At 37.2% G+C, this 12,169-nt stretch overlaps 1 protein-coding gene and 1 pseudogene across 2 annotated transcripts; both read right to left on the reverse strand.

Moving 5' to 3' along the window:
• Positions 1–868: 868 nt before the first annotated feature.
• On the reverse strand, positions 869–4,455 carry LOC110810115 (uncharacterized). 2 transcript variants are annotated; one of them, XM_022036187.2, is made up of 4 exons: positions 4,299–4,455; positions 3,393–3,574; positions 2,756–2,913; positions 869–1,328 (listed from the first exon to the last, which is right to left on the reverse strand). In XM_022036187.2, the coding sequence occupies exons 2-4, from the start codon at positions 3,556–3,558 to the stop codon at positions 1,221–1,223; spliced, it is 432 nt and encodes a 143-aa protein (XP_021891879.1). In that variant the 5' UTR covers positions 3,559–3,574; positions 4,299–4,455; the 3' UTR covers positions 869–1,220. The 2 variants fall into 2 exon arrangements, with proteins under 2 accessions (XP_021891879.1, XP_088067856.1); XM_088211730.1 differs by having other exon boundaries at positions 4,181–4,421.
• A 596-nt stretch (positions 4,456–5,051) lies between these two features.
• On the reverse strand, positions 5,052–10,202 carry LOC148240048 (uncharacterized; annotated as a pseudogene).
• Between the last annotated feature and the right edge of the window lie 1,967 nt (positions 10,203–12,169).

The following is a 12,169-nucleotide window of genomic DNA, read 5'->3' on the forward strand; positions in this document are numbered from 1 at the left end:
CACTTTACCTTTCAGTATAGGCTTTTTTTAATCCACTGCAATAAACTGCCCCCATTAAATTGAATGCTTAAGAGAAAGTTTGAATCGTGGTCTCATATTTGTATGTATATACATTACCACAAAACCACGACTATCTCTAACTTCACTTTCATTCTTATTTCTCTCTGTCTCACTCTTTCAATTGAGTTTGTAATGCAAAAGGGTCAATTTGGGGCCCCTTCAATTCCCCTTATCAGTAACATTATTGCTTGCTTGTGAGGCCAAGAATAAAAACATGTTTTTGGCTCTCCTCTTTGGAACAATAATAACATACTCTTTGGGGCCGGGACCATGCTACTGATAGTTGCTAGATATATGAGTCTTGGCACTTAGCTGGGAAAGTGGGGATGGAAAAGAGATGACAAGAACCAGCCTTACCTAGATCTTTTTTAAGATTTGGATGAAAGATAGAAAAGAATAACCTCTTCATGTAGTGACGCTTCGATAGAACTGTTTCATGTAATTGACACTTCGATGATTTTTAAGAGAGTGTGGCATAAAATTCAAGAATTCAACTATATGCTGCTTTCGGCATCTAAAAATTACAAGGTACAGTAATATGCAAAAATAAAAAACTTTTAAAAAAATTTGTTCAATCTGCCTGGGGAGACATAAGAAAAGGCTAGAAATTACAACCTATGATCCACCAAAATGTGCTTATCCCTGATAATGGCAGAAAATTCCTTAAACCATATCACCTTTTCATCAGAATTCTCGGGGGGGGGGAAAAATGCTACCTTTTCTGTCACCACAACCATGTGCTTATTTCATTAAATGGTATTCAAGATGATTCATGGCCTTCCATCCATACCTTCATTGACATGGAGAATTTGGATCGGCAACATTTTAGTCATGGCACTTTCTCAGACACCATAATGCCATATCCCATCATTTATATCTTATTTTGATATAATTTACAAGTTCCCAAGGTAACATTAGAAAGCTCAACAGCTCACTGCTTTCTTGTTATCATTTACTTGATAACAATGGTTCAACACACACAGTAGGTCTACAGATACAAAAATCATTTGTTGATCCTAACCACTGATAAAACTTTTAAGTGTGGAAGAAACACATGTTTTATAAATTACCAGAAGGATGAAATTCCAACATACAAAATTTTGAAGTATCACATCCAGCAACAACAGTAGCCCTAGGAACCAAGACAAGCATAGAACATATCATAAAGCATTTATCATCCTCTTCATTTCAGCAGACCTCCTGGGATCTGGCTCGTCAATTGCCCGCTCAGTTAGTACATGCTTTATACGGCACATTGACTTCCTCACCTGGATTTGATTGCCATTAGAAATAAAGAATCCAATTAGCAAAATGTTGTTTCTTCTATTATAGGAAAACAGAAAGAAGCCCACAATGCACAACACAGGAATTAGAAACCCAAAATCCATATAAATTAGCAAGAGGCATCATTTAGCACAAAAGGAATTGCTGGTAAAAAACAAAAAAAAAAGCACTGCCTTATGCAACAAGAAGCAGATAGCATAAAGTTACGGACGATCTACCAGAACAACAGAATTACGCTCCAATACAAGCATCCTCATTCCGTAGATTGGTGTATAGAGAGTTTACACATGGGGAAAAGAGAAAAGAGAAAAATTGAAGGATTTGTGTAGAAAGTTTCAAGTCTGTTACTGATCTGTTTATGTTTTTCTTACAGCTGTGGAAGTTGTTTCTGTTTCCTACAGATGCAGAAGTTGGTTCCTTCCAGCAAGGAAGTTACCTATTCCTAAGGAGTAGTTTCTTCTTGTATAAATTTAGATGCTGGACTATATAAAGGCCAAATAACTTTTGCCTGAAAATAGTGTGAATTTCTCAGTGCTCAGAGATTGAAGAGTTCTCTCTTAATGATCCCTTACAGGATATTCAACCCATAACTAACTCCCAACCTTGGTATTGGTACAGAGTCAACAATAATGAGTGACTTCCACACTTTCTGACAACAGTTTCTTTCCTTCATGCTTGTTGACAACCTCATTCTTGCAGATGGGAATGATGTGATAGGTGGAGAATAATATAACTAAATTGCAAACATATTCAGTGGTCTGTCATATAAACAATTTAAGCACAGGCAGAAGAGGAAAAAGAATTGAAGAGTTGGGATAGATGGTTATAGCCAGTTTCTGATCTGTTTATTTTTTCTTTACAGATAAGGAAGTTAGTTTTCTATGTAAACTTTTTTTTCAGCATGGATATCTATTCCTTAGAAGCAGTTAGTTTCTTGTATAAATTTAGATGTTTGACTGAACAATTACTAAGCAGAATTTGTCTCAAAAAGAAGTGTGAGATTTTTATTAACGTCAGAGATCGAAGCATTCTCTTTTAATGAGCCATTATGGAAATCGAATGGTCCTCTCTTAATGAACATTACCTCTATTCAAACCCAGAAATACATCCCAATCTAAGGACCTAACATATGATTCCAGATAGTCAAAGGTTATTAAGCAATAGTCTAGTCAACCATATGAACATAATCCAAAAGCTATATAGCAAGACAATAGTTTGCAGCAAAATGCAGCCAACTGACTCAAAGTACTAACTTATCTCTGCAAGCAGATTTTTTTAACACTAAATATTTTATAGAAAGAAAGGAATATATTCAATAAAAAGAAAAAAAAAGTTTGAGAATCTCCACGCATGATTTAGTAACTGACTGGCAAAGGAATTGGAATTAAATAAAAGAAAAGGTGCCAAGTACCTTCGGAATGCGCTCTGGATTTGGGAATCGTAGGTTTTGAGAATGCAGCATCTGCCGTTGAGTCATCAACATGTTTTTCTCCTTTAATAATACATACCAAAGCTTATGAAGGTCTTCCCAGGACTTCAAGCGCAGTTCTGAAGCTTTCCAACTTCGACCTGAATGCAGAGAAGCTTTAAGGAAAGAAATTTTGAAGAATTTAATTATAAGTACATGCACTCAATTGAGAAGCATGATGACACAATTTTTTTTCTTAACTTATTTCAGACCAAAAAATAACTAAACTGAAGGATTCAACCATTTGGAAAACTAAGAAAAAAGGTACTTGAGTTCATTATTTGACAAGAGTATGACTCATAATATAACAGCCATTATAGTTCAGAATAATTTCCTCATCTTCTTTCTGCAATTAATTCATGAAAAGAATAAAGAGGTAACAGCTAGCTCACTATATGTGAAGTTAAGTTTGCTTCATGTAAATTATAATTCCCAAATTCAAATTTCTCTCATGCTAAATCTTCCTTGAAATTGATTGGCATTCATGATTCATATGTATTTAAAATTAGGGCTAACAGAACATATTATCTGATAGTCAAAAGTAAGAAGCAGATGGAATCAAGGAAGTAAAACCTAGTACCATAAACAACAGGCTTGTCTTCATCTTGGCTTCTATCTGCCTCAAAGAACTCCTCAAGAGGGTTGCCTCCTGCCCTAGCTGTAGAAGTAGCAGCCCCAGTGGTAGCAGATGATTCTGATTTTGCAGCAGCCAAGAATCTCCTCCCAACCAATCTTGACAAAAACATGATTATAACCAGAATCCTGGATTATTGTGCAACCCAAAATATCATGTGTAAATAGTCCTCTTTTTTTATAAAACATATATACAAGTACTTGTGAACCTATTGTGACTGCAATTTACTCATGAGTCATGAACTTAGACCAATGCAATATATATAGAGGACAAAAGCTTCATCAAAAAGTTGGAAGTTCCAAATATTACTTATGTAAGGAAAAGAAAATTCTCTATTATTCAATCACCAAAAGTTTATGGGGTTACCATTTCTATCTATGTAGTACCCACTAATTTATTGATAAAAGAACAACGAATTCATTACAATTTGTTTTAAGCAAGATCATATAAGATGGGATTCCAACTAGAGTTTGCTTAAAAGGACCATGAGGGATTTATTCCATGAAAACACAAGATAATCTCAATCAACTTTGTTACTGATCAACTCTGTTACCAACTTCTTCAATCGAATAATACAAAGTAAAAGACCATGTATTCCATACTGAAATCTTCGACCATAGAAGGGAGAACTAACAAAATTCCCATCGCTATTAGTGAATCTAACATAGAATACCTAAAGCAGCACCATTTGATCCCATAAAGAAATAGGTTCAGTTTTCCTATGAAAGTTTTACCATCAACTGATCCCGGAACCCACTTCCCAAAACGCTCCAAGATTGAAAAAAACAGCCACAGATACAGACCTAGTAACAGCCACAATTTGAAGAGAAATGAAAGACAGTGCTGAAGTACCAGAATCTGGAAGAAGGAAATCCAGTGGAAAGGGAGCTTGCTTGGCTCGACAAGAAGGGCAAAATAAGAGAGAGTAGTGGGGGAAAAAGAAAACGAAATCAGAGGGTTTGAATAAATTCATGCCATTTTGATATTGAAAGACGGGCTTGGGGATCTAACTCTGAAAAAAGAATAAATAAATGGGCTTGGGTCTAAATGTAATTAACTTCTGATGAGGGGCCTGGTAGGAAATAGCAATTGCATAGAGGAGGCCGAAACGAGTTCCAAGAAAATCGACCGCAATCAAGAAAAGTTTTTTTTATTATCAAATTATAATTATATAATTAATTAAAAATTAAGTTTATTTATATTTATAAGATTTAAATAAATAAGTATTATGTATCATAAAAACTATTTTTATTTAAAAACTACATATTACATAATTTTTAGTTAATTACAAATTACATTTTATTTATATATATAATTAAATAAATAATTTATTATATATTATCACATTAATTTTATTTTATATTATATTCTAAAGTTTGAATAGATAATAATCTAACATTTTGTTTTAATATAATATATTAGCATATTATTTTTAGTTTTACATAAATACTTTTTTTAAATGACCATTTTCATTAACAGTTAAAAAAAGGCTTGCAACTTCTAGGGGTAGAGTATCCCAGAGGTGGAAACAATCAAGCGTCTGTGCCAATCTAATAATTTTACAGCTTCGTCTAACCCATATTTTCAATACATCTGGCCTATCCCGAAGCAAATATCTGCAATGCTGGATTATACACCCAAGTTCAGAATGATTTTCTTTTTTTTTTGACTGAAGGACGGCATGAACCAGTTTTGTATTACAGTGTTGGGTCCTGGTACATTATCATGTATATATTGCAACGTTCCTCTACAGGTCAGCGACTCAGCCAAAAACGGAGAACAACTTCCTTGAAACTTTTCTGAGAACACTGTAATTGGGAGACCCTCACCAGTTCCTTTTTACAGCACCAAAACCCACTTCTCACCTACATCATATACCGCTACATCAATATTGCATTTGCAATACCCCGGCTCTATGAGTTGCCAAACGATTGGGACATTCTGCACTTGTTGGCTCAAACCCCTCTGTTTTCAATTTTTCGTGCCAACTTCCACTCTTGCAAGCTTTTTTTCTTGGAATAAATTGAAGTATGATCAGAGAACTGCTTACCATTCCAAACAAATTCATTCATTTCCAACCAAATGCAACAAACGATTGCTGCCACTTCCTGTGCGGTTTTTTTGTGGATGAATTGTTGTACTCTTTCAACTATATGTCTGCTTTGAGTCATTGGAGGATCAAACTGTAAATACCGCCAACATCCTTTTGCCTTATTAAACTCGAGGAAAACATGGATTGAATCTTTGGCTTGATCACACCGTAGGCAAGTGAGCGACATATTAATACCTCTCTCCCTCAAGCGGGTTTTGACTGGAAAAGAATTAGACGGTAGTCGCCATGTGAAGTTTTTGACCTTGGGAGGACGTTCCGTCTTCCACATCTGCTTCCAAAGTCCCTGCAAATCCTCATTATGTGAATTAACCCCTCCCTTTAAATAGATATATGTCGATTTCACTGTATACCTCCCCGACCTGTTCGGCGCCCAAATGCTTTTATCTTCTCTTGATCTAAGACTTAGTTAGATGTTAGGATCTCTTCTACTTCCTCCTCAACAAATATTCCCCTGGCCATTCCTTCATTCCAGCTAATCAGGTCTTTATTCAAAAGCTCGCATGCTCTCATCTCCTCCATTCCCTTTATGCATGGACTCCTAACTATGTGATCGCTTTCTCTCAATAGCCAAAGATCACTCCACACTCTAATCTACTCGCATGTACTAACTCTCCATCTCATCCCAGATTCTAGGAAACTTTTTGCAGCAAACACGCTTCTCTATGTGTAACTAAAATTATTACCCAAAGATGTCTACGATAACTCACCCTGTGGACAATACTTAGCCATTAGAACAGGGGAAAGAAGAGAAGTTGGTGTTTGAAATAATCTCCAGTGCTGTTTGTCTAACATGGTCAAGTTAAAGTCATACAAGTCGCGAAAACCCATTCCCCCCTCCTTCTTGCTCTTGCAAAGCACTTCCCATGACATCCAGTGCAATTTTAGTCTGCCATTTTGCTTTTTTCCCCACCAGAAGCTATTCATAAGTTTCTATAATTCATTACGGACGTTATAGGGATATGAAATATGCTCATGCAGAATGTAGGAAGGGATTGAGCTACAGAGTTGTTCAGAATTTCCTTCCCCGCCTTTAACAGAAATCTACGGCTACATCCTTGAAGGCGCCTACGTAGTGCATCCTTCATGAAGGCAAATACTACTCGTTTCCCACGGCAATTCAAAGACAACAGACCCAAATATCTCCCATGATCAATCGGGTTATAAATACCAAAAATATTTCTTATATAATTCTTGAGATTAGATGGTGTATTGGGACTGAAGTAGATATTAGATTTCTTGAGGTTAACAACTTGCCCAGAAGTTGTCTCACACTGACTGAGAATACTTCTCACATCATTACACTCATCTGTCGTCGCACAAAAGAAGAAGGAATCTTCGGTGAAAAGGAGATGAGATAACAGCAGGCTACGGGGACATACCTTAATTCTGTGAATTGCCCCCTTAAACTCTACTTTGTTGAATAACAGAGGCCTTTAGTACATAATATAAATAGCTAAGATTTTTCCTAAAATCCTTCCATTCAGACTCACTATGTAGGTTAGTAAATTTACACACTACATTATCATGTCCACCCATGCTCTGTCAAACCCAAATTTAATCAACACTGCTTCTAGGTAATCCCATCTAATGCAATCATATGATTTACTAATGTCAATTGTCATTGTCAGTTCCATTCTCTTCCTCTTCCCTCCAGTTTTCATTTTATGCAAAATCTCAAAAGCCAGCAAAACATTATCTGTCATGCTTTTGCTGGGAACGAAGACCGACTATTCTTTCGTAATTAGACTCGGCAACAACTCCTCCAACTTGTTGGACAACATCTTCAAAAATATTTTGTATATGACATTACAAAGCAAAATCGGATGGAGGTCCTATACAGTTTTCGACCTCCATGTTTTAGGAATAAACACTATGGTGGTTTCATTTATAGGCTCCAACAACGTTATCTATTCAAACCAATTTTTACCACAACATCTTCACCAACTGTGCCCCATAATTTTTGGAAAAAGGCAGGGTTCATCTCATCCGGGCCTGGAGCTTTATCCAGATGCATTTATAGAACAGCAATCTTAATCTCCTCCGTACTAAGTGGCTTTAATAATGTCTTGTTAGCCCTGCCGTCTATTTTACTGGTGACTACCTTCACCACCTATTCCCACTCGCCCTCTGATTCTGAGAATAAGTCCTTGAAAGAAGTCTCAATATGGCTTTGGGGCTCCTGATCATCTATCCATTCTCCATCATCACCTCTCAAAGCTGTCATATGGTTTCGCCTCTTCTGTTGGGTAACTTGGCAGTAGAAATATTTCGAATTCCTGTCCCCATGTTGAAGCCAAAATGATTTTGCCCTCTGTTTCTAAAATACATTCTCCTATTCCAGGACCTGAATGTACTACCTGTTAAGGCTATAAAGAGTGTCTCTATCAGGAGCAGGACGACGTCTGTGCTTCCGTAGGAGCTTTCTATACAATTCTGTTTTTTGCTTCCTGAGATTACTCACTGAGTTCCAACCCCATTCTTGTAAGCTCTCACCACATTCTCTGATGGACTGCAAAATATTATTTTCATACATGCCTCACCAGTTCCTCCGAACGACATTTTTTACCTCAAGGTTGAGTAACCATGCATTCTCAAACCTCAACCGTTTAGTTCTGGGACTTGTTTCCCTCCTATCACAGAATGAAATAATGGGTGAGTGATTAGAAATTGGTGTTTAGGTTCTCAAGTCTAGCTTGCCGAAATTGGTTGATCCACACATCGTTAGCCATACAACTGTCTATCCGCTCCCGAATAATATTTTATGCTCTCTCTCTACTCCATATAAACTCGTACCCTGTTAATGGCAAGTCTTTAAGATTACACCTTCCTAATGTTTCCTGAAAGCTAGTTATAAGTGTTTGAGATGATGCTGCTCCTCCATCTTTATCCATCTCATACATGTCATTAAAATCTCCTATTACAACTCATGGTGTATTCCTTCTGTTTGCCAAATGTTCGAGTAGTTGCTAGGTCTCTCTGTGGCGGTGACGTTGGGACATTCCATAAAAGCCCGTTAACGTCCAATCATGTCATTGATCTCGGTGGAAACACATATCAATATGATTCTTTGAAAATGACTGAATATCCACATTACATGAATGAACCCAAAATACTACTAACCCTCTTCCTCTTCCTGTTCTGTCAACTCCAAACATACCATCATAACATAGTGTTATTTTGATCGTCTCCAACTTATTTTTGCAGACCAAGGTTTCAATTATAAAGACTACATCCGGCTTATGTTTCTTCATGAGTTTGTGAAGTGCTAACATTAACCGGGGGGGGTTGCCAAGTCCTCGATAGTTCTAACTTAGTGGTTTCATGGTTTCCGATGAGCTTATTGGATAGGCTTCACCGATCTATCAAGTGTTGGTTTGACCAGAGACATAGCCAGTTCACCTCTCAGCGATATATTCCCCTGTTCTTCAACCATAAAAAATGTTTGTCTTTGTCGTTTATTCCCCTCATCCTAAGCTACTGTTATTTCTTTGAACTGGGCCGCAATATGTATAGACTTAGCTAGGCCCAATGCTTCTGTTTCATTCTGGCTCATCAGGGTATCGTGGTCTATCAAGTCATCTCCCGCCCCTCCGAGAAACTAACCATTTGAAAACTTAAATCTCGTTGAATCTGCGACCCCCATCTTCCACCCAAGATTGATTCCCAGCTTCATTATTTCTCGTGATACCCACCTCTGATCTTGGAAGTTGCCCACCCTTCTCATCACCCAACCACCGAATCGCTGGCACCTGAATGCGGCAGGGGTTCACCCGAAGAGAATCACCCATTCTGGTTTGATCACTGCTACTTTCGAATGAATGAGTAATTTACAAAAGTGTTTAAAGTGTCTCAACCTTCCACATATGTAGCAGCAACAACGGTAATCTTTCATATTTGAGAGAGCATATGTGGTGGTTCCATTATGCAAATTTAACTTCTTTTTCTTGAACAATGGTTACAGACGTCTATGGCCACCCGAATTTGCATACGAGTCGGATTAGAGTTACTGACATGCTTGGCATCATAATCTATGAACTCACCAAGGAAACTACCAAATTGTCTCGCCATTGCTTCTGACATATAGCCTGCTAAAAGAGAGTGTATTTGCACCCAAATTGACTCATATCAATGTCCACTATGCGAGGGTCTTCATTCTCGAGTAGTCTATGGGTGACCAGTAAGTGATTATTAAAGGTCCAAGGGTCGTCATTAATCACCCGCTGGATATCCACTTCATAGAAGAACCTAAACAGTATCCTCCCTGCCCCCAGATCCATGATATTAACGCACCAAAGTGGCTGTCATATATCAGCGAGGGTGTTCTTCATAGGGACAAATTTTACTATTGCCTCCGTAAAAAATCGTCAAATTAAACACAGTTCATACAATGAAGCCTCCTTCTGATAAGTCCCATCCTCCTTCTTCCGTTTCTGTAATGGAGAGAGCGACCAAATCTACTTCATCGGCCATGATGATGTCGTTGCTGGAACAAAACAAAAACTAGGTTTATATGCCAAAAGGTAGAGAAAACCGATCTGTCAGAACGACAAACTATTTGATTTTTCATTTTATTTCTTTTTAACAATATTATTATCTATATTAGATAATATATTCTTAAAAAAATAATCTCTTTTTTCATTTGTTGTGAGGAAAAAAGTAATTAATTAATAACTTTCTTTAGGTAATTTATATCCTTATCAGTCTTTGTAACATCTCGAACTCGAAAACTTGACTCGGGATGATGAAATTTATTTTTTTAATTAATAATAAAAAGCATAAGGTGTAATTTTAATTATTTTTAGAAATATATGTATTTTGGACATTTTCTAAATAATTTTCAAAAATAATAGCCAGTTTCTAAATAAAGATAGCACGCTTAAAAGAAAATTAAAAAATCAGGGTCAATTCGTAAATTAAAGGAAACGGACCACGTAGGATGGTCACGTTAACAACACGACGAATCAAGATGTGTTGTGTCGATACGGGCTCTACGCAGGAGGTCACGCTGGCGATCCGCGTGTCAAGTCGATCCAACAGTCTGTGTTCACTCCCGCACACACAGATGGCCCAAATCATGTCCCACCTGGATTTCAAATGAATGGCCTTGGTCACCCACGTGACGGATCCAACAGTCGCACGATCGATGGTCTTGATTCGGGGAGTTAATCGATCAAACGACCCCAAATGCATGAAGGAGAAAATTTCAGGTTGGCCCAAATAGGAAAGATCGGATGGTCCTAATTGATCCAAGTAGGCATGAGCGGACAACTGAGATTAGAAAAAGAGAGGTATTTAAACCTCTCTTACCCCGCTCCCCAAAACCCTAGTTGACGCACCCATCGAAGAAGAAGATGAAGGGTGACCGAAAAGGAAACCAACCACCGGAGGAAAGCTAGTGCCACCGTGCCAAAATAGGAAAACACTCTGTAAGCCCAAAATTCTTTCACGTTCTTCTCGTTTCTCCGTTTTAGGCCATCTAACATGTTTTCGATGCTGGGTAACTAAAGGAAGTCGCAACCCACGAGGAAGAAGTGGTAGAGCTCAATTGAATCACCGCATCGGAAAGTTGAAACTGTTGGTAAGCTTCAGTTTTTTTCCTCTTTTTTTGCTAATAGACACCTGCTAACCGTGATTTAAATAGATTTTTATCGAGAACCGGCCAAAAACGGTCTGACCAAGAGGAGGAGCCACTAGAGAAGGAGGACCAGGCGGCAGAGTACGACAATGCTGCCTCGCTGGAAACCCAACCCAACCCCTCAGTGAGATTGTTGCCCTTTTTTTGTTGTTTCTAACATATTTTCACACTATTTTGAAGTACATTTTGATCTTAGTAGGAAAACCCAGAAAATCTAAGAACTGAGAACCACCAGGAACCGTAATGAAAAAGACAGTATTCTGAACACTGACCCAAGGTAAGAATCTCTCACTCTTTTTTTTTTGTTACGGTTAAATTGACACTAAACTAATAATAAATGAAATTTTTAATTAATTTGTAGTGCTTTAATTGATTAAAGTACAGGTTATCAATAGAGTAAGTAACTGGTCAGTTTATGCCTGTTTTGAGTTTTAATTGCTATAGTTATTTCTTCAGTTGTTTATTATACTTATTTATTCACTGTACTGCTTACTTTAATGTATTTGTTTGAATTTTACAGCGAACGTGATAAAAGTTCTTAATCTATGTTGTCTTATCATTTTATTATGTATATAATACATTTTTGTCGATATAATCCATGTTTATTTTAGGTACGTACCCTAAACTATGAATTCCATACCTGTGTTATTTGGGATACAGATACACATGTCTCTTAAGGTTAAATAATAAATAAAAGAAAAGTTATGCACGAATTAATAGTGTTGAATGAAAGGGGCTTACGGGGTATCTTAAAAAAAAGTGTACAGACTTGGTGTATAGGTTGACCCTACCGTGGACGTTACCTTCAGTCGTAGAGGACTGAGAAGTCTCATACTAGAAGGGGTTGGAAATCATTTTAATTATGCTCATACCAGACGAGATATTGAGGTGGTTGTGTATTTTGACGCCTATTATCAGACGAGGTATGTGAATGGTCATTGAATTAATAGAATAAATGTTTGTGTCCACGTGTAG

This window comes from Carica papaya, chromosome 9, assembly GCF_054855325.1.
Source record: "Carica papaya isolate Zhongbai chromosome 9, ASM5485532v1, whole genome shotgun sequence".
NCBI classification, from domain to species: Eukaryota; Viridiplantae; Streptophyta; class Magnoliopsida; order Brassicales; family Caricaceae; genus Carica; species Carica papaya.